The sequence below is a fragment of the Microtus oregoni genome, unplaced genomic scaffold (genome assembly GCF_018167655.1).
Source record: "Microtus oregoni isolate MIOR12 unplaced genomic scaffold, Mior012 000000F_ref0000247, whole genome shotgun sequence".
NCBI lineage: Eukaryota > Metazoa > Chordata > Mammalia > Rodentia > Cricetidae > Microtus > Microtus oregoni.
Window position 1 is genome coordinate 50,112,831 of NW_024543059.1, and position 23,436 is coordinate 50,136,266.

Here is a 23,436-nt window from a genome sequence, read left to right on the forward strand (position 1 = left end):
GAGGCCAAGCTTTAAGCTCTTGAAAAGACTCATGTCTGGAAAGCAGACATGGTCCTGGCAGCTGCCTGCACACAGGAGAGCTTCAGCGGAGACAATTCATTACCAAGTATGAAAAGGCAAGCAATTGCATCCAACTTGGTGAAATACAACTATGATTCCAGCAATGGCGGCGGGGCCCCGGGAGTGGTAAGGCAGAAGCATTACAAGTTTGAGGTCTGGGCTACATAGCAAGATCTTGCAAGGACTGGGGTGGCAAGGTCTTAGGTTCAATTCCTAGCACCTTGAATCTACTGAAGCAAATGGAGTGTACAGATGGAGAAAGGGGAGTGGAGTCTGCAGAAACCCCAACCCCAAGCTCTAATGTTTTAAACTTTAGGTTCCCCGTGGCTCTGGCAGCCCCAACTACTGCTGCAGTGCCCAGGATACAACAGGCCCACTCTCAAAAACTGAATAGGAATTACCCAAATATGTGCAGATTTTTTTTTTAAAAAAGAAAATGAATTAATTCAGGGGAATGAAAATAGGTATTAAATTATCTCAACTGTAGTTAGGAAAATGGTCAGATATAAATGATCTCTTTCTTGCTTAGTCTTATGAGACACTTAAGCACCAAGTTAGCTGCTTATATTGTATAAATGTATTTTTTGGCTGTTCAAAGGTTATTTTCCTATATTAAGAAGTTTCTTATATTAAAACCTTTTATTGCAACTCAGGTTTTGTGTCTCTTAGACGCACATTTTTCTTTGCTGGTTTGTTTTGCACTGCTGGAGTCTGAGGTTGAATGATGCCTGGGTATGGCAGGTCAATTGAACTGCCTGGTGGCTAGACGAAGGAAAGCACTTGACACATGGACAAACCACACTGTTTTCCATAGCTTTCCACTCCGCTACTAAAGAACAGGTCCCCGGGAAGTGTTAGATGATTTTGTTTGTTTTTGAAAGTCTCTGGAAAAACTAAGACAAATCTCTCAGGCAGATAAAGAATTTCCCATATTTGCCCGAATGTACTGTTGAAATATGTATTATTTTCAATATTCATTTTTCCACTCAGAGGGCACTCACTGGTTTTAGACCAAGGGGAGGACATCTGGCTTACATAGGATCGCTCGCTGAGTGCTACTTAATGCTTAGGAAACCTTGTTTTACTTTGATGACAGTGTGATGGACTACAACAAACATATCGTAGTTCTGCTCTGATAATTAGACATTTCCTTTGCTTCCCCCCTCAAGAGAGCAAGCCTTACTGTAATGTCTGTTTGAGGTAAAGAGAAAGGTAGCTGACAGGCAGGCAGCACTTTTGTTGGAAGAGGCCATCAAGTTCTTCTTGCACTCAGTGGATAGAAGGGATTGAAGGTGGCTTAAGAATGTGACACTGTTTACACTGGAGGAAAGAACACTCTCCAGGGCTAGCAGAAGCCACAGGCAGAGCTAATGAACTTGAAAAGGGTAAGGTCACCTCAAGGTCACCACAGGTTATTACAAGAACCAGGATTTTCTTTCCTACCAGCCAAGAGCACCCCACACACAACTGTGTATGAGAACTATGAACTGCGGTCTCATTCTTTTCAGGAAAGAAATATTAAGCATCAGAAAAGTGATACAGATAGAAGACATGGGGGGCTCCGAGAGGTTTGCAAAGAATTACACAAACACACTGTTTTTAAATATTCATGACATTTATTTTTCATTTTCAAAATTATTTGATCAATGACTTTTGCTCTCAGTAATTTGTGGGAGGAAAATCTATTTCTTTATTCTAGTTCTAATGTTTTATGTGTCAAGCACACACACAAATTCCTGAGGTCATATAAGTCAGTTAAATATTTCACTCTCAGAAAAGGCATAAGAGAGATTCCTAAGTGGTGGCACAGCTTCAGGTCTCTAGACCAAAACTCTGATGGGTTCTGATTTCACTACATAAGTGCGGCGCCCAGATAACACATCCACAGTAACCAGGGCTCCTCCTGTCAGAGCTTAAACTGGGACCTCATTCCTAAAACTCTGCTCTAGCTGACAACACTCACGTGGTGAAGTGCTCCTTCCGTCCATCCTTTGCCGTCTATGTGGACATTTCGATGTGTGTCGGTGAACTGACATTCTACACGCTGTATATAATTGCATGCATTTCACTGCAGTCTATGGACACTCCCTTCGTAGAGCTTTTACCAAGAACCAAGAAGCCAAGGCAGTTTAGCAAATGAGGCTCAATACTTATAAACCGGGGCCTTTTCCGTCTCTTTGCTAGCCTAGGTGGCTCCATACAAACCGGGTGGGAGGGGCAGCAAACACCTCACACATCACATTTAGATTTTCTACTTGGGTGTACTCTAGCCAATTCAAAACAAATTGCTTACTTTAATAATAAAGTTTACCATTTTATATAAAAAAATCAAACCATGATATGTTTAATTGAAATGGCTGTATTGTAATTAATATTTTGAGATAATTGTGATTTTGAGCTTAAAATTATATATAAAAGTTGTCATTTTTGTATGTGTTAAAAAAACAATGTACCATGATTAACAGTACTTTTTAGTTGAACTACATACTGATGTAAATAAAACTGAATGAAGAAACACTAATTTACTAACATAGATTGTGAATGTACTTCATGTTTTTTTTTGCCATATGAGACCATAACAACCTTGAAAGCTGTTTAATCTTATGTGCAAAGTTCCGCTAACCTGTATTTCCCCTCTGCAGTGTGTCTGTGCTCTCCAGCTGTCTTGTGCACTAGCACTGGGTTAAGGGTAGGTAGGGTGTAGTCTGGAAGCATCTGCAGATGCGCTCTGTACAGATAACTGCGCTGTGCGGTGTACAGCAGAGCCATTTTTAGGTTCTGCTGTACTCAAATTTTTCAGTATTTAAAAAAGTGTTTTGAATAACATAAAAGTCTCTTTATTGTATAAATAATAAAACATCACCTTATTACACGGTGTCTGGTTTACTATGGAAGCAGATTCTGATAGGGAGCTGTGACATGGAAAAGGTATGTTTCTTTTTCTAAAAATGTAACTTTTATTATGAACATGAAGCATGTATCTTTGTTAGCACTGACTTTCCCTAACATCAACAGCCTCAATCACCTGCAAGTTCTCTACCTCCGTCCTCCGCCCACTGACACATGCTACTACTCAACTGGCTTCTTGACACAATCATATGGTGAGCCTGGATGGCTCAAAACCTGCTTTTGATAATTTCAGTGTAAACAACAATGTTTATATTTGGTTTTTATTAAATTAAGCTTGCTTATAACTAATTCCCTTTTAGAAAATTACTGTAAAACTGCCAGTTTAGCTTTAATCAGGCTGTAAGCAGATTTCAGAACCACAGTGCTAGAATAAGAGGTACCAGGTTGGTATAAAGGACACCCATACACATATATGAAGTTAAAAAAATAAGAAAATAAAAACACCAAAAACCCTAAATATAAAATGCATTGACACTGACCACACAGAAAGTTTAAATTCCTGGGCAATAAAAAGCCTGATTTTCTTTCAAATGCCAAAGAATAATACTTAGTAAAATTTGCTGACTTACAGCTAATACAGTCTTGTTCAGTTCACATTATATGGAAAATAAAAAGAAACCAGGAGGAACCCCGATCTAAAAAGATGGTTGCCTTATCATTATGATATTAAATCTCATGAAATAAGTTTTTGCAATGTCATAATGGATGAGTTGGCAAAACATTTAAGATGTGTTGCAGCCAACACCATTATAAATGCTCACAGTACTTCACAAACGACACATTTATTGGAGTGAACACAGCGACACTTGGGATACAGCAGCACTGCGGGCTGGCCCTTCCTATCCAGAAGGAGCAGCAGGGTGGGATGCCCGCTGGACTCAGGCAGGGATTCGGTCTCTCAAATACTCCAGCACAGCAGCTGTGCCTTTCACCAATATGGCTGCTCGAGGGACTCGGAAGGGATTTCCATCTAGCAGTAGGGTTCTGATGGAAGAAACAAGAAAATCAAGCATTCCTATTAGTGATTCTCTTTTCATGAAATAAAACTATCATTTGCAATTTTATAAGTGTATTTTTACTCATGTGTCTCTTACAAACCCAACTAAATATGCGGACAGCCGGAATTACAATACCCACCAGCACAGGGTGACTGTCACATGAGAGGCACATTACGGAGCTTACATTCACAGCCTCCATTGGTTTTAACGGACTTATGGTATAGGCATCATTAATATTTCTGACTTTAAAGGCAGGGCAATACAGAACTGGAAAGACAAAGCCATATTTAGGATAAACAGTAGCTAAATGGTGGCACTGTGATTTGAACTACCAGTTAGTCTCCTCTCGATTTTACATGAGCACACGCTAAATAATAAAATAGATTTGAGCAAGTGAACAAGCAAACTGACAATGACCCATACCAAGGACACTGCAATCACAGCTCACTCTACACTCCAAGGACACTGCAATCACAGCTCACTCTACACTGAAGGACACTGCAATCACAGCTCACTCTACACTCCAAGGACACTGCAATCACAGCTCACTCTACACTGAAGGACACTGCAATCACAGCTCACTCTACACTGAAGGACACTGCAATCACAGCTCACTCTACCTCCAAGGACACTGCAATCACAGCTCACTCTACCTCCAAGGACATTGCAATCACAGCTCACTCTACCTCCAAGGACACTGCAATCACAGCTCACTCTACACTGAAGGACACTGCAATCACAGCTCACTCTACCTCCAAGGACACTGCAATCACAGCTCACTCTACCTCCAAGGACACTGCAATCACAGCTCACTCTACCTCCAAGGACACTGCAATCACAGCTCACTCTACACTGAAGGACACTGCAATCACAGCTCACTCTACCTCCAAGGACACTGCAATCACAGCTCACTCTACCTCCAAGGACACTGCAATCACAGCTCACTCTAATCTCCAAGGACACTGCAATCACAGCTCACTCTACACTGAAGGACACTGCAATCACAGCTCACTCTACCTCCAAGGACACTGCAATCACAGCTCACTCTACACTGAAGGACACTGCAACCACAGCTCACTCTACCTCCAAGGACACTGCAATCACAGCTCACTCTAATCTCCAAGGACACTGCAATCACAGCTCACTCTACACTGAAGGACACTGCAATCACAGCTCACTCTACCTCCAAGGACACTGCAATCACAGCTCACTCTAATCTCCAAGGACACTGCAATCACAGCTCACTCTAATCTCCAAGGACACTGCAATCACAGCTCACTCTACACTGAAGGACACTGCAATCACAGCTCACTCTACACTGAAGGACACTGCAATCACAGCTCACTCTACACTGAAGGACACTGCAATCACAGCTCACTCTAATCTCCAAGGACACTGCAATCACAGCTCACTCTACACTGAAGGACACTGCAATCACAGCTCACTCTACACTCCAAGGGCACTGCAATCACAGCTCACTCTACACTCCAAGGGCCATCCACATAAGTCTGCCATCCCTCCCTGACCAGAGGAACATGTACATAGTTCACTTACACATTTGGAAATAAGACTCAATTTATGATTAAGGGCAAGTTGTTTATGAAATTAATGAAATATCTTCAATCAAAAGACTTTACTAACCTAAGTTTTTATGTAAACAAAAATTAAATGGCTCACACAGCATTATAAGGTTCATCTATATCCTTCAGATATTTCCATGCTACCTGGAAATTCTTTGAAAAACTTAAGGTTCTTAGCTTCTAGAAAGAAAATAATTGCAGTTGATTTTCGTGGTGCATATGTTCTATATCTTCAAATCTATCCACTCCAAATCTGTCTGTAACCCCAAATTATTGTATGTGCAGCTATGCCCAGAACTGGAGAAAACTGACACCACTCAAGGGGGCGAGTCCATGAAGTCTGATAGGGCATCTGCAATCACACTGCCATCAGGCATCCTTTCTTATACTTTCCTGTTCCACACCTATAACCCAGCACTTAGGAAACTACAGCAGGCAAGTACAGAGCTCAAGTCTAGCATGAGCAATATAGCGAGACTCTTTTGTTTCAAAAACTAAAATAAAATAAATAAATTAAACAACCTCCACATGCAGTACTAAAACGCTGCTTAGCTTCCATGGGTATAAACGTTCTTACAGAAAAACATGCTAAGTTTCTCTCAGTCATAAATTACAGCAGTGTATTTACAAGGAAGTAGTAAATTAAGGTGTACACACTGATGGGGTTCATAACTGCAGCAAACACTGAGGCTTGTTTTACAGATACAAGCAACTGTATTTGTTTCTTACAACTCACTACAAACGAGCAGCCAAAACCACAGCTGCTTTCCAGAATGAAGCAGCTTTCAGCTGACGTCTCAGACTCCCTTCCGTTTGCTCAGACAAAGCTTTAGCATAACTCAGTGAGGAGATGGACCGCACGACGGGTTGACTCAGAAATCCGAGCAAGGCTAAGGAGGGTCAGCTCTTCCCGCCCTTTGCCCCAGTACAGTTCTGGATGTTAAGCATATACTGGGACAAAAATACTATGAGAAACAGTCTATTTATACATATATGGTGTTATATAAAGCCAGAAATTATCTGGTGAAATTGAAAAGAAAAATTAGGTGTTTGGTTAACTATTACTGTTACAAGGTTAAGTCTGTTGTTTCAATTTCCTGCAAGAAAACAAAAACAAAAAACAAAACAAAACAAAGCATGCAATCAACAAATCAACTGGAAGCCCCCCAGAAGGGAAGTTACCGTAGCTGCACACAGTTCCCGAGCTCTGGTGGGATCTGCAGGAGGTCGTTGTTTTGAAGGTCCAGAGTGCTCAGGTTTTCCATCAGCTTCATCTTGTGAGGGTCCACAGAGCCAACCTGATTGTTGCTGATCAGAACTGCTTCTAATGTGGGGATGTCATACAGAACTGGAGGCAGCACTTTGAACCTATTAGATATAAAAAGGACACCTCCATGTACTGAGCTAAAGGCCAAATGACTCTCAAAAACAGATGACTTAAGTGTGGTTTAAGTCCTATATTCAACTTTTCCAGAAAATAAGAAACCGACTTTAGAATATGAATTCAGCAGACAGAGAAGGTACTAATGATTATAAGAATCAAACACAAGATGAGGCTAAGTCCCCCACTTACGGATGTGACAGCTCTCTGGGGCTCTAAAGGCTGCTCTCAGGAGGGTACTCTTTCTTAATTTACTTTTATTTATCATTAATCACCTCTAATTAAGTAAAATGTGAGGTGTTTGTTTGTTTGTTTGTTTGTTTGCCGGAGGCTTCCAGACAAAAGCATTCTGAGTTCTTCCAAAGATGACTGTCACAGACACTGGTTTCATTGTCCAAACCAAACTGTTAGATGCCAGAGACGGGAGTTCCTGGCTAACGTCGGATTTTCAGTGTTTATCTCAGGCATCTCAAAAGCTCTCCTCACTTGCCCTACAACAACCACAATTACACAGCTGAGTTCTTGGAGTGGTAGAAGGAGTACCAACCACAACCAGCTCAGCGTCAATCATGAGAATTCTAAGCAACAATACATTCAGGTAGAATGAAATGAAAATAAAACCTGCCAGTAAGATATGGTAAATTAAAGGTTTCCTATTCAGCTGGCCCCCGATGCTTTCTTACCTGTTAAAGGAAAGATTGATCATTTGCAGTTTTGTCAGTGATGACATCTCTTCAGGCAAAGAACTTAAAAAATTATTCCTAAATTGGAAATCAAAACATGGGTTTTAAACTTTACAGATTTTTACAAGTTTAAATCCTAGGAGGAATAAAAAATGCAAGTGTGTTTGTCAATTCTTATTAATCTGAGTGTTCTCCTGCATCCTTCCTTTTCTATGTACAACACTGTCAGCAGAAGCTGTGCTTGCACAGCCCAGTCTTTGTGCTGTCAGACATGAGAGAAGATTGAATCCTCCTCGTAGAGACTTCACAACAGTTACAAAGAGAGACACATACACACCCAAGTTTAGGACAAAAATATCCCACAAAAACAAACACAAACAAACAAACCAGACAGCAGCCAGGGGAACCTCCCTTCCCTCTGTCCCATCAGCTTTATACTCTTGACACCCCAGAGCAGAAAAAGCTCACACTTGGTGCAGGCAGGTCCTCCTGCCTCACCTATACTTCATGCCAACTAAAAGCATTCCTGCTAGCAGGAAGCACTAGGAGAAGCACAGGCAACAGAAACAATCTACAGCAGATACAGTGTCAAGGCCCAAAGACAAACACTATGTAACCCTGAGACACTTGGCTGTCAGCTTCTCCCTGACTTTGTTAAAATGAAGCTTGCTCAGATTCCCACAGAGTGTAAGGCAGGTTCTAGCTCTGCTCCAGTCAGGGCTCTTCTGCTTGGTTCTGTCTCTTTAATGTCCCAGTGGGAAGCAAGCAGGCACCATAGAGCAGCAGAGGGGATGCTGGTCTGGTCTCCATTATCTACTTCAGCAATAAACAACACGAAGGAGAGACATTTTCCATGTACTAACTGTCATTTCACTTAGACAAGAATTTAAAGAATATTGATTAAAAAATGTCTTAGGTAGGGGGCTGGAGAGATGGCTCAGAGGTTAAGAGCACTGGATGTTTTTCCAGAGGACCTGAGTTCTATTCCTAGCAACAACATGGTGGCTCACAACCATCTGTAATGAGATCAGGTGCCCTCTTCTGGCCTGTTGTAGGCACAATGCAGACTGAACAGTGTATACATAATAAATAAAGTGAGTGCCACAACACCTGGTTTAAAAAAATCTTAGATATTTTTATCTCATAATCTAAGTTATAAAATATTTACAATGGAAGTCTGGTTAAAATGTCTAAATAACTTAATTTTATAATTCCCCTAGCATAGTTAGAACACCGAAGACCAGGTTCCATACTCACCAATGAAAACATGATACGAAAACTCAGAAATCAATCATAACTTTTAAAGTGTCAAGTAACAGTATTTTCAAGTACCTTAAATCTAAAAATGTCAATTTCTGAAGCAAGCATAACTCCTGGGATATAAAGGAAAGCTTGTTAAAACTAAGGTTGACATCTGATATCATCTCCTTCAGCTCAATAATCCTGAAACAAAAACAATTATAACTGTTAGTACTAATTCAAAAGTGAAACAATCATAGGAGAAGGAACAACATCCCTTCTCCTTGCCATGACTTTCAGGATCTCAGTTCCTCACAAAAATTTCAGACTGGCTGTGTAAACTCAAAATTAAAAACAAAAAAAAAGTCTTACAGTGATCTGACCAAGGCGTCAATCTGACAGTAAATGCATAGTGAAGTTTAATTTTAAAAAAATCCACTGATTATATATTTAATGTAATTAAGACACAAAAGAAAAAAGTCAGACCTGGTTGCTACCATAGTACAATATTTTATTTCGGCAGTTAATTGAATTCATAAAATATATTGCTAGACACTAATAATATAGTATTTTAGACAACACACATACTATTCATATGTAGGCACCTCAAACTATTTTTAGGGATTGGAGAGATGGCTTCGTCATTAATAATACTGGCTGCTCTTTCAGAGGACCCAATTTTGATTACCAGGACCAACGTGGTGGCTCACAACTGTTAACTCCAGTTTCAGGGTATGCAGCACACTCTCTGTCCTCCACTAGTACCAGACATTCAAGCGATTCCAGGCAAAACACCCATACACATAAAATAATATTTTTATTTAATTTGACATACCACCTTCTAAATAATATTAGTTATGTAAATTATCATTAAATCCAATCATGGTTAAAACAAGATCTGAAGCCAGTTTCTAGGTGTGACAAGTCTTTACCCCAAAGCAGCTTAAGTTGAAAAAGAAGGCTTAAACATCTGTACTAAACCTAAACAACTTTGGTCATTTTAATTATATGACTGATAAAATCTGCCAAATAAAATGAAATCATAACAGCATTTTTTGGTCCATCACATTAGCAAAGAAAAGAAAAGGAAAGGAAAGGAAAGGAAAGGAAAGGAAAGGAAAGACCATCACAGCTAGTGCTGAAGATGCAGGGAGGAAGGGAGCGCCAATGTGTAACCGACAATATTTAAAAAGTAATTGGATAGACATGCGTCAAGAGTCATATCCCTCAACACAGGAATTTTTCTGGAAATTTAGCCTCAAGAAACAGTGTTTTATTTACTGCTATAAGTAGGTAACCTAGTACATGCTAAATTAGACTTTAAAAATATTACTTATGAAATATTGAAATACAAAGGAAAAAGAAATTGAGAAATACATATTGTAAATAAAGCAGTCGAGAAACAAATTACACATAAAATTGCAAATGTCAAATGTCACTAAGATAACATCTATGTCAGTGATAAGACTGTATGCCATGTCCTTCCATTTCATCCAGTATTTTATGAATATTCATTATGAATTAAAAATTTTATGTAAGAGAGGGAGAGTGGATTAGAAGCACTCTAGAGCAAGGCAGGGTGTCTTCTCTGGCTTTCTAAGCTGCATTTTAAAATCAAGCATCCCTGGTAAGAGAAGACAATGACTGTGGAATACAACAGAGAGAAGCCTAAGCAAGTGAGCGAAGCCAGGAGCATCTCTTCCAGCATCCACCTTTACTCCAGTTAAGCCAGGAGCATCTCTTCCAGCATCCACCTTTACTCCAGTTAAGTATGATGTACTTATTACACACATGTGATGTGGGATGCCCTCTGTATGCGATGAATATGTTTTATTACCACTGGTTAATAAAGAAGTTGCTTTGGCCTATAGCCTATAGCAGGGCATAATAAAGGTAGGCAGGAAAACTAAAATGAATGCAGGGAGAAAGTAGGCAGAATTAGGCAGATGCCATGTAACTGCTGAAGGACAAAGACGCCAGAACCTTACCAGTAAACCAGTCTCATGGCGAGATACATATGAATAGATATGGGCTAATTTAAGATGTAAGAGCTAGCTAGGAACATGCCTGAGCCATTGGCCAAGCAATGCTGTAATTAATATAGTTTTTGTGTGATTATTCAGGTCTGGGCAGTTGGAATATGAAAAAGCAAGAGTCTCTGTTTACACACATGGACACCTAAAGAAAAACAGAGAAAGACAAAACACAAGAAAACAGAGATGCCACAAAGGCCAACTGATTTATCAAAAAAACTGAATGGCTTTCACAGAACTGCCCAGATTTTCATATGTCTAAAAGGGCAAACTATAAAATGTTATCTTATTTACAGAGAACTCTTGGGATGTAGGTCTTGAAGCAAGATAGCCCATTACAAAAGGAGACCTGTCCCTCTTCTGGTTAATTTTATTGATGGGCTAGAGGGCTATCTGATTTACTCTCAGATACACGTGTCTGGGCAGACCCGGGTCAAACTGGCTAACAGAGAAACAGTACACACAGCTGTACTGAGCTTTGAAGTGAAACCACAATTCCTCGCTGTGGGCCTGGTAGTGGGAGTCTCACTGTTATACTTCATTATACAAGACTAGCAATTTTAGAGCTAATGATTCTCACAGCTAATTCCCCAGTTTACAGCATAAAGCAGGGAATTTTAAGAGCCTGTGGATCTTTCAGAGCAGTGGAACCACGGTTTGCAGCCCCCCTCTATCATTAACTGCTGGGGAATATTATTTTAAGGCGTGCAGCTTTTGTTTATGCTACACTTGTTTAACTCTGTGAAGCTGTGATTCTTTGCCTTTCTGAAACACCTGATGGTCCTAATGAAGAGATGAACAGCCAATAGCGAGGCAGGAGCAAGGATAGGCGGGGCTGGCAGGCAGAGGGTATGAGCAGAAGGAGAGACAAGGAAAAGGAAGAGCAAGAGAACAAGGAGAGGAGGACATCAGGGGCTAGTCACCCAGCCAGTCATGGAGTAAGAGTGGAAGTAAGATAGATAGAAGAAAGAAAAGGAAAAAACCCAGAGGCAAAAGGGAGATAGACAGCATAATTTATTTAAGTTAAGAAAAGCTGGGAAGAGACAAGCCAATCTAAGGCCGGGCATTCATAACTAAGATCAAGCCTCTGTGTGTGATTTGTTTGGGAGCTGGGTGCTGGGACCCCCAGAGAGCCAAAAGAGTTAAGAGCAAAAACATCACACAGCAATAAACAGTTCAGGAAACTAACACCTACTTTCCAAGATGCAACTACAAGGCCAACCTGAACAGCGCATCATGAGGCCATCCTACCTTTTGGGGATCTCACACAGCTGGTTCTTACTGAAGTTGATGGAAGTGATGGTGTTGCTTCTTGTGGCATCAAATACGTCATCAGGAATCAAGGTTGCTTGTTTATCACTAAGTAAGAAGCAGTTCAAAAATAAAACATTCTCAACTGTCCAGAAAATATGTAATCTCTATTCCCTACTTCTAAAGGCCTTTACAGATTTTACCAACATGTTTATGGTATCTATAGATGAAGCTCTGTGAGGTCAGCATGCCCCACTCATGCTCGGTCACATGAACAAGACAGACGTACTTTCAAAGTTCAGACACTTAGAGAATGCATGGTCCATTTCTCTGCCTATGATTGGAGCTGAATCTGATTTTAAAACCAAGCTTTTTAAAAAAATTTGTAAGATCTGTCAGCTTTGATGGCTGCAGATAATGAGTGCAACCCTGTACTAAGTGTCATGTAACCACCTACACAACACCTTCTTGTTCCTCTAGTGTGTGGCAGAGACAGGAGGAGAAAGGGTGAACTGACTATCTATGGGACCACACTGATGACCTTTGCTCTGGGATTGGAATCTGAAAAGTAGCCTTTGATATTTATGCCATGGCTTATGTATATGTAGACATATATAACAATGTCATATGACTGGAGGAACACAGAATAGGTGCAGGGGTTCCAACTCACATGTTAAAGGGTGGAATGAGAGTAATGTGAATAGAGTTCTTCACTGCTGAGTGGGTTCCTACCAACACGTGGATGAGGAGCCACATGAGCTCATAGATTCTGTAGAGAAAAGTTATCGGTCTGGAGTCTGTACTCCTCCATCTCTCCACCCTAACACCACACAAGAAAGAGTGTGAGCAAAAGGGCTGGCTAGATGCACCCGACGAATACTCACACCTCTGCAGGATACCCCTCATAATGTAGGAACTTCATGCTTCCCTTACTCTGTACACAGACACCTCTGCAGGATACCCCTCATAATGTAGGAACTTCATGCTTCCCTTACTCTGTACACAGACACCTCTGCAGGATACCCCTCATAATGTAGGAACTTCATGCTTCCCTTACTCTGTACATGGACACCATCAGTGCTTCAGTGTTACTGTGCTCCCAGAATGCAGTGCAACTATGAGACATCACCTCAGTTCCACTCACAAACATGAGGTAATCACTTCCCAAACTGCTTGTTAGTCAAGCTTTTCATTAACTAAATGATAGTTCTTATTTAACAGACTCGCCCTCGAGCATAAAATTTTCTCTAAATACTAGTTAGAGAATTTGAGAAATTAAATACTAAACTGTCACTCATATTCTTGTAATAAAATATCACCATAAAGTGTTAACATTAATCCACACATCTCTCTCATAGTTTTTTGCAACTAACATTGTTTTGAGTCAAATACTCTTGTAGGGGAGGCTAAGCAGGAAGAGAGAGAACGAAAGGATGCAGCAGCCACCGCCTCCCAGACACTACCCAGAAAGATAGAACACTGCCATCAGGCCAAAGTCCACCTCATTCCCAGTGAGGGCAACAGTGTTCTTTAATAAAAACCACACAAAACAGAGGGCTGAAGAGATGGCTCAGTCTTTAAGGACATTTGGCTTTTTTTTCTAGAGAACTCAAGTTTGACTTCCAGCACCCACATGGTGGCTCAGGACCTCCTCCCACAATTCCTCTCCCTGGATACTCAGGCACTCGACCTCCTTCCCACAATGCCTCTCCCCGGGTACTCAGCCACTCTACCTCCTTCCCACAGTTCCTCTCCCTGGATACTCAACCACTCTACCTCTCTGACTCAAGTTCCTTTTGGAACCCACTTTTAAATTCTCCCGAGGAACCTGCAAAGGGGAATCTGCTCCCATGACTCTGTCTCCTCACTAGCTGCCCTTTCTTTGAAAGACTCTCAAAAGTTTCCTATGGGCCTTGCAATGCTGTGCAGGTGGGCTACATATCTGTACTTAGTAGCTTCAGTGTGACCATAGCGTGAGCACTGAATGCATCTCCTATACAGATGGACTCTGAGAGTTCGAATGAGAAGGGCCTCCATAAAGCCATATATCTGAATGCTTGGAACACAGGTGGAGGAACTGTGTGGAAGGATTAGGAGGTGTGAACTTATTGGAAAAGGTGTGTCACTGGCAGTGTACTTTGAGGTTTCAAAAGCTCACATTATTCCAGTTTGCTTTGTCTATCTGTCTGTCTGTCCTCTCTCCCTCCCTCCCTCCCTCCCTCTGCTGCATGCTGCTCCAGCACTATGCCTGCCTGCTTGCTGCCAAGACTCTAACTCTCTGTAACCATGAACATAACGTGAGCCCCAAATTAAACACTGTTTCAGACGGAGCCTTGGTCATGGTGTTTAGTCACAACACAGAGCAGTAACTAGGACAAACTGCATACCTGTAGTCCAGCAGCTTTAGTGTGACTATGGCATGGACATTGACTCTGGATTCACTAGGTAGTGTCATGGCAGTCGCAGGAACAGAATCATTTTGACTGGTCCCACTATCATCTGGAAAAGAAAGTTATATAAAGTGAATACTACTAATACTACTACTACTACTACTACTACTACTACTACTACTACTACAAAGCCATCTTTAAATTGCTAATAATATATAATAAAAGCATACATGATCGCTACATAGTATTAATAATACTGGTACACAGTCATATATTTATTTTTATAATTTATTTTAATTTTATGTTCATTGGTGTTTTTGACTCCATGTGTGTCTGTGGGTGTGTCAGAAGCCCTGGAACTGGAATCACAGACAGGTGTGAGCTGCCATGTTGGTGCCAGGTCCGCTGGAAGAACATCCAGTGCTCCTAACTGTGCAGCCATCTCTCCAGCCCAATGGTCATATGTTTTATTCCCAACAACTCAGACCTCATTTAAGAACATATTAGTAGAAAATAAAGTTCTACCCACATCACCCAAAATCATCCTACTGTAGCGCAATTTAGCTTTCTTTCTCTTTGGTTTTCTTTTTTTTTTTAATATTTATTTATTTATTTATTTATTTTGTAGACAATATTCTGTCTGTGTGCATGTCTGCAGGCCAGAAGAGGGCACCAGACCTCTTTACAGATGGTTGTGAGCCACCATGTGGTTGCTGGGAATTGAACTCAGGACCTTTGGAAGAACAGGCAATGCTCTTAACCACTGAGTCATCTCTCCAGCCCCTCTTTTTGGTTTTCAAGACAGTGTTTCTCTGTGTAACAGTCCTATCTGTCCTGGAACTCACTTGGTAGACCAGGCTGTCCTTGAACTCCCAGTGCTGGAATTAAAGGCATGGCCTGCACCGCCAGGCAGCTATTTCTTTAGAAAGAATCTTCATAAGACAACTACAGCATCAACAAGAAATCCTTTCTCTTCAGCAAAATAATGATAATGGCCCAGTGGAAGGGTCCGGCCAACATCAGAAAAATACTGTTTCCCTCAAATGTCTACCAAATAATATACCTATCTTTTCATTTGTGATACAATAAAGCTAATGATTTCCAATCATTTAAAATCTGGCAATTTGAATAATGAAGCTTTTGGATATTAAACCACTAAGATGTTTGTTTTCCTGACATGTGAACATACTCACACATTCAACTACCTTACTAATTAGCAGAAACGGAAGCGATCCTACAACAAAAGCAACAAGAGCTACAGTGGCAGGAGCACAACAGAAGCACATGACAGAGTCACATGACTGTGAATCAAATAACTACTTTGAGAAAATTGTTAAATAATTATGCCCCAAGCAAACACAATATGAATATTTCACTCATAAAAACAGAACAAAAGATAGTAGCAACAGAAATAAAAGACCAAGTAAAGCATTAGTAGTATTAATTAAATGTTTTGTTATTTAGAACTTCCTTAGGAGTTTGGTCATATTCCTTTATAACTTTTATTGTTTTTTATTTTTTTATGTGTGCATGTTTTGCCTGCATGCATTACTGTCAGAGTCAAGAAGAGGGTGTCAGACCCCCCGGGACTAGAATTACACACAGTTGAATTAAACCCTGGTCCTCTGGAAAATACAGAAAGAAATGGCAGTACCTTTGATCTTGCTTCGTAGGTATTTTAGGACTTCTTGAGTTCCTTTCTGAAAGGGGGAGACAGAGGCTCACCGTTAGCAAGGCGCACTTGGAAGGTTTGTGCATCAACATGTATGCCTCAATTTTAGTTTAAAAATAAAGTGCTAAATTCTAATAGAACTTACAGCTATAATTTCTCTTCGAATGGTTCTTAGAGGATTTCCTTCTAGTGCCAGGAATTTCAAATGAAGGTTTCCTAATGAGCAGGGCAGACTACAGAACAGATTGATTTCAGGGAAGCATTACATGTATGGCTGAAGCAACCAAGGCATTACTATAAAGTAACAAGTGACAACAACATACCATGTAATCATCTCAAAGAGGAACCATGAACAAACCTAAAATATTTCCCTTCAAATTCTAAACACACAAAGGGACAGCCAGACACATTTCCAACTTCACACTAAAGCTGCTACAGGGCATCTGCTCTATCTGCCCGGTGCTCACAGAGATGCTAAACAACCAGCCATGAGCAATCCCAGCCCAGTGATAAATCAGACTTCACCCAATTACACAAGGGCACCTCCAAAAACTAGAACAAACCCTAGGCTCTTACTATGTAAGATTCTAATTCAGTAGTACCTTACAATCTGTTTTTTCCTTCACTGCTTCTTTAGTGAGCCCAAACTCACCTAGGAAACAGCTACCCAGTGGAAGATGATATGGTGTTTCAGACACAAGAAGGCTGGCTACCTCCTGGCAAGCAGCTCCAGCAGCAGTGAGGAATTCCATGTTACAAAGTCTGGAGGGCACAAACAGCTCCAACGGCTGGAAACCACATACCCTTTCATCATCCACTCAAAACCTACTGTGTGCCTTGCTGTATAATGCTGAGGATCTGCAGACTAATCCTTCCTTCCTCTCTCCCTCCTTCCTTCCATTTATTTACTATAATATACAGAGTTCTGCCTGTAAGTCTGCTGCAGGCCAGAAGAGGGCACCAGGTCTCATTACAGATAGCTGTGAGCCACCATGTGGTTGCTGGGAATTAAACTCAGGACCTCTGAAGAGCAGTCACTGATCTAAAGCACTGAACCACCTCTCCAGCCCCAAGGCTATTCTGTTCTAAACAGTAACTTTTCACCATTCTTTCCGTATGACTGTGCTCTTCTCCAACTCCATCAGCTACTAAAGACAGCTCATCCTGGTTCATCTCCCCCATTTCCATCCCCTTCTCTCCGTGGCCACTGCAGCCACATCACACAGCTGCCAACGAACTGCACTGAGAAATGTTTCTTAGTGACAAATATTACTGCGCTAACTGACAGGCCATCTTTAAAGCCTACCACCCACAAACACCCCTTTCCAGAGACCCCACACTCACCACCATCAACGATCTGCTCTAATTAGCTTGCACTCAAGGGCAGTGTCTTCATGGTGTGTTGGTGGCTCTGAATTAATTAAAACTGATTATTTGGCCTAAATTCTTAGACTTCTCTTCTTGGACCCTATTAAGAATTCCCAAAGCTCTGTGTGTGTTGTTTCCTCCTGATGTACGGATCATACACACTAACTTTCACATGAAATTAAACATCCCAATTTAAAGATCAGCTGCTGGAACTCAGGTGTGTAGCACCAGGCAACTAACCTGCTTCACTCTAGTCTTGATCCTGCCTAAGTTCTCTAATCATAAACCCTTTGTCACCCAAGTACTTATGTTTCTCTCAATTCTAGGTTCATCATCCAAGCCCAATAGATACCTATGAAATATTTGTTGTCAAAGCATGAATAATAACTATCTGGAGATGAGGCCATGTGCGAAAATGATTCAAAACAGCCCTTAAGAGTTCTTAAATAAGTCAGATGTGGTGGGTGCATGCTTTAATCCCAGTACTTGGCTGTCAAGGAAGAAAACTAATCCTTCTCTCTATACAGTATGAGCTCACTACGTAACTAAGAGTTTTTTTAAAGGACTTACAAAAACACAATCCAATGCAGAATGAGTTCTAATTTCTAGCCATTTAATCTTTACGCATACCTACTGATGTCGTTGTTGCTCAAGTCAAGCCTTTCCAGACACTGCAGCAGGGACAGTTCCTCAGGCACAGACCGCAGCTTGTTGCCCCTTAGGTCCAGCACCAGGATGGCCTGCAGGTGCTGAAGATGCTCTGCGCCTAACATTTCAATCTGGTTTTCACCGAGATGCAATTCCTATGAAACCAGGTATAGGAAATTTCATTCAGCTTACACTACACAGTGAAAACAAGTGTGAATACTCTTGGTTCTAAATCACTACAACACAGAGAAAAATCAACACTGTAATTATCATGGTATTTAGATATAACCTCTTTTAAAGCGAAAATACAATGAAAGAAAAACATTTTTTGACAATTTAAAATAAATATTGTTCAACCTGGCAGAAACATTCTTTACAACACTAGAACAGAGAAACAATTTATTACTTACATTTACATGTATAAATATATGCACAATACTGATGAAGAACTAGTTTCAGAACAACTGAATCCAATTCAAAACTGTTTCCACAGTAACAAGTGCTACAGAATTATCACTAGAGACCATTACATACACCACCTTCCTAACAGAATCTAAAACTACCAATAAAAACGTACCATAGTGAATGGAATTTCCCAGCACTTTTAAAAATGCACCATTATGATTCAATTTAAAAGAAACATTCCTGACACCAAAAGAGAACAAAGGCAGAGCAAATCCAGCAGGAGGCAGCACTAATGTTACATCAAATGTTAGTGTCAAAAAATTAATTCTGGAAATGCCACTGCAATGAGAAAAACCTGAAAGGTGGCAGAACGAAGAATAAGGCCCACACCTCCCCCACGGCGGCTAAGGGCCTCACACAGCACACGGCAGAGCTCCTCACCTCACTACAAGGCCTCACACAGCACAGCACACGGCAGAGCTCCTCACATCACTACAAGGGCCACACACAGCACACGGCAGAGCTCCTCACCTCACTACAAGGCCTCACACAGCACACGGCAGAGCTCCTCACCTCACTAGAAGGCCCCCTCCAGACACAAACGACTCACCACATGAAGCACACCAAGTCCTACTCTGGAAAATGAACATCTCTTTCCATCACCAACAAATTATCAGTCCTCTCAGTAGTAGACTGAAATGTTGAAAGACATCAACAAAGAAAAATACAATCTATGGACTACTTATGATCAAAGATTAGCTACTTTTTAAAAACCTCAACTTCATAAATAACTTTTGGGAAACATTCAATGGTGTAAGTATTAACTAAATAGTACCTTTAGTTGCCTAGAAGAAGGAAATTCAGGTAGAACACGTAATTTATTCCTCCGCAAATAAAGCAATTCCAGTGATTCCATGCTGCCCACATCAGGGGGCACAGTCTCCAGGAGATTGGAGTCACAATCCAAATGCTTCAATCCTACAATACATATTCAAAGATAATAAAAAATACTTTAACACAGAAAACTAGCAGACCTAATAAACATGTCACAATGAAGACTTCTGAGCTTGTTCTTATACATATCAAAAACATGCATGTGTCCTTGAACTGAATGAGTGAAAATTGATTTTTACATTTAATTAAAGATAAATGGTAATGTTAAAAATCAATATTGAATAGTCCAGATCATCTTTGAAACACAGAAAAGTACAGGTTCTCTGCTAAGCTACTCTTAAGTATACGAGTGGCATAAGCTGCACCGCTCTCAATTACAGTCTTTTAAGAGCTGAGTGCAATTAAAGGCATCTAAAGATATATGTATATTTGATGGATGAGGGAATGTGATGAACCTGTCCTATGAACCTGTCAGTGGCTTAGACAGATTTGTATCTTCATGCAAGCCTTGGATTTCTATATACTCTTTCCCATTCTTTTACCTATCCATGTTGCCTCTTCCTTTTCTCAACCATTTTTTCTGTGTGCAAACATACATGTATACATATGTTTGCATACAGATACATATGCTTGTGCATGTGAAGAACAGATGTTGCTGTTCAGTATCTTCTCTTTCACACCCATGTTTTGAAGGGTCTCTTAATGAACTTGGACCTCACTTCTCCTCACTGAGGTCTACATGTGTGCCAGGAATCCAGACTCAGAACCTCATGCTTGCACGCACGCATTCTGTCATAAGCATTTGATGATGTGAGATATCTTTCTGTATATGGATTTACATTTGGCAAATTAAGTACTCTATCATCTATCCTATCTTTGAAGTCTAAAGTTTTATATCTAATTTATCTTTTAACCTAACTAAGAAAAACTATTATAACTATCTAGTCTTCAACTCCATCAAAGACCGTAGAAGGATATAATATGACCTAAGTAAACAGGAAGTAGAAGCAACTTCCAAACCTCTAGGCTTGACAGACACATCTTACTGCCTGGACAGCCACCCAAAGTTCTTTTGTAACACTGGGGCATCCATCTTCAGCCTACAGGCTCATAGATTTCCCTAGCTCTAACATGGCTTCCCTAATATCTAACTAATCTGTACAATAAGATCAAACTCTGTATTTAAAGAATGACTTTACTTCCAGCATCTTCATCTCCTGGATACTTCTTCTCCATTCGATTCTGGAGACAGGGCGTCTGTCCTCCTCACTACATTGTCCTTCTCGTTACATGCTGCTTAGTTCAGTGTAGTGACATTTTTGAAAATGGCAAAGATAAGTAGGATCTTAAGTTCCAGTACTTTAGGTCAAGGCCTGCCCAAAATAATTTCTTTAACAGAACCGTAAAACATCAAAGATATACAATTTAATTCAAACTTATCTATAATCAGTTGTATAAAAATCACATTTATGTGATTTTTTTCATAAAAATCTTTCATAAAATAGAGACTTAAAAATATGAATAGGAGCGGGGCATGGTAACTGCCCTGTGTAATCCCAGCACTAGGGAGGTGGAAGCAGGAAGACCAAGGCCAGGTCTGAGGCTAGCCTGAGTTACATGAGATAGTATAACTCAAAATCTTTATCAATTTTTCATTATCTAACTTTTAATTATATTTTCTTGAAAAAAGTATTAAAGATTATTAGCCAAAAGACTAGCTATGATAAACGGTTTACAATGGGTGCTGTAGTCCAATCATGAACCCAGAAATACTGTTTTCTGCCTTTAAACAAAAAAGTTTACACTCTACATCAAGAGCTGAGACAGTTCAAATACAGAGGCACCAAAGTGCACCCGTGTCCTTTAATGTTATCTCCGCAACACTATACACTGGCGATGAAAAGCTACAGCTGTATCCCCCGCACATCCCAGGTGGAGACAGCTGAGGAGGAGAGGATGGTGAATAAACTCACTGAGACAGCATGAAGCAGTCTCTCCATCAGTTGCCCAGTGTGCACTTTTCCTCTGCTCCCCAGTCACATTTCATTCTGTCCTAAGCCTACATGGGTTTTGGTAGACATTCTTTAGGCAAACCCTAGATATAATGGTCTGGAGAAAATCAAAAAAATTTACTTTCTCTATAATTATCCTCTTATTTTTCTAAAAGAAAGCTGCTTTAACGTTGAATTCATACAGTACTTAATATGGAGATTTACTTTTCATTCTGCTTATTTCTGCTGGCAAACTTTTCAACTGGTTACTGGAAAGATTGAGCCTCAGCAGACTGGACAGCAAAGCAAAACCAGCAGGCACAGCTGCAAGACGATTGCTTGAAAGATCCTTTAAAGAGAGGAGGAAATGAACCTATCAGTGACTAAATAGCAGTAAATAGATCCATGAAAGAAATTTCAGAGCTATGAAGGAATTTTAACATGAGATGGAATTTCAGAAGAATAGGTATTTTCAACTTCAGCCATCATCTCATAGACCATATTCATTCAAATGCTCCTCTTCAACACCTGCAGGTCCACTACATATCCACCAAAGTCATGGGCAGGAATTAAAATCAGTTCTTATTTCAAAAGAATTGTACCTGACAGTGTCTACTAATCCCCAGTCTCCCCTCACTATGCAAGCCCTCTGCAGTAGACCATGTGACACAAAAGAAGGTAAAGGGTTAAGTAAGGATAGGAAGGGGGAGGAGAAGCAGAAAGAGTGGGGGTGGGTTACACAAACCTAGGATGTATGAAAAATCCTTTTCAAAAAACAAAAAACCCAGTACCGTGTAACCTAGGTAAAAAATACAATTAAAGAGGCCAGAAAGACAGCTTAATGGTTAAGAGTTCATACTGCTCTTGCAGAGGACCTGAGTTTGGGTCCTAGTACCCATGTCAGGCAGCTTTCTACCTACATATAACTCTAAGACCAGGTGATCTAATGCCCTCTTCTGGCCTCCACAGGTATACACACTTAAATGCACATATACACATACACATAAATATAATTAAGAACAAAACTTTATATGCATGAGTGTGTGTGTGTGTATTTATGTAAAATTTAAAGAAAAAGGCATTTTAACATTGGTAGACAGAATTGCTTCCAGAAGACATGGGTCATTAAACAAAAATCTCAGTGCCAGGCATAGCTTACCTCCCTATGAGTTATTGGTCAGGGAGGTCTCAAAGACACCCCCCCCCCCACAGCAATACAGGCTAGTGGCATTGCTTTTGGCTGTTCACCGTAACTAGACAGTGGCAAGACCCTATTGCTGAAGACATCATACACTGGTTGCAGGGCAAAGATAATCTGAATTCAATAGGAAATGTCCTCCACGTTGGCTAGCTCTCAGAATGCCAGAAGGTGCAGCCACCGGGGGAGAAGGGATACAACAAGCTTACTCAATACTGGACTGTGCATGCTGCAATACTGACCTGCTAGGCAAGATGCACCAGATGCACCTACAGTAGTGGCTTGTAGTTTACAACAGCTTTATGCTAGGATGTGAGGCCTGCACCACGGAAGAGAATTCAGGCTGGCATTGTAAACACAGTCAAAAGCTCATGGGCGGTGAAGGCAAGGTACAGGATCTGACTACTGTGGTATTGCTAAGTGGTCACACTGTTAAACTGCCTTCTAAACGTTTATAAGCATAGATAAGTGCTGCTCTCGATTTTGACTACAAAAGTTTCTTGAGGTGGGCCACAGTTACTATAAACACAGCTAGTCAACGTGCTGAGGAACCTGAGTGCTCAGTCCTGAGAGAGAAATCTATAACATCCCCTGAAGTGCAGGAGCACTGGGGAAAAAGTGGTAGAAAGAAATGTAAGGGCTGGAGATGGCATAGCCACTCAACTCACAGCAGCTGTGGTCAGCTGCACACAAGCAAGCCAAGTTAAGTCAACATTCCAACATTCTAACAGAATG

At 40.6% G+C, this 23,436-nt stretch overlaps 1 protein-coding gene across 3 annotated transcripts in view; it reads right to left on the reverse strand.

Moving 5' to 3' along the window:
- Positions 1–1,675: 1,675 nt before the first annotated feature.
- Positions 1,676–23,436, reverse strand: part of Lrrc40 (leucine rich repeat containing 40) — a 30,488-nt gene continuing 8,727 nt past the window's right edge. For 2 of the 3 annotated variants that reach the window (XM_041664694.1, XM_041664869.1), the window contains 11 exons: positions 21,729–21,852; positions 19,454–19,596; positions 18,196–18,368; positions 16,343–16,430; positions 16,180–16,225; positions 14,523–14,634; positions 12,136–12,243; positions 8,945–9,055; positions 7,613–7,690; positions 6,731–6,916; positions 1,676–3,954 (listed from right to left, as the gene is read on the reverse strand). In XM_041664694.1, the coding sequence (XP_041520628.1) occupies positions 3,849–3,954; positions 6,731–6,916; positions 7,613–7,690; positions 8,945–9,055; positions 12,136–12,243; positions 14,523–14,634; positions 16,180–16,225; positions 16,343–16,430; positions 18,196–18,368; positions 19,454–19,596; positions 21,729–21,852 (1,275 nt within the window). In that variant the 3' untranslated portion in view covers positions 1,676–3,848. The remainder of the gene's footprint in view (positions 3,955–6,730; positions 6,917–7,612; positions 7,691–8,944; positions 9,056–12,135; positions 12,244–14,522; positions 14,635–16,179; positions 16,226–16,342; positions 16,431–18,195; positions 18,369–19,453; positions 19,597–21,728; positions 21,853–23,436) is intronic. The other variant, XM_041664783.1, reaches the window with a different exon arrangement.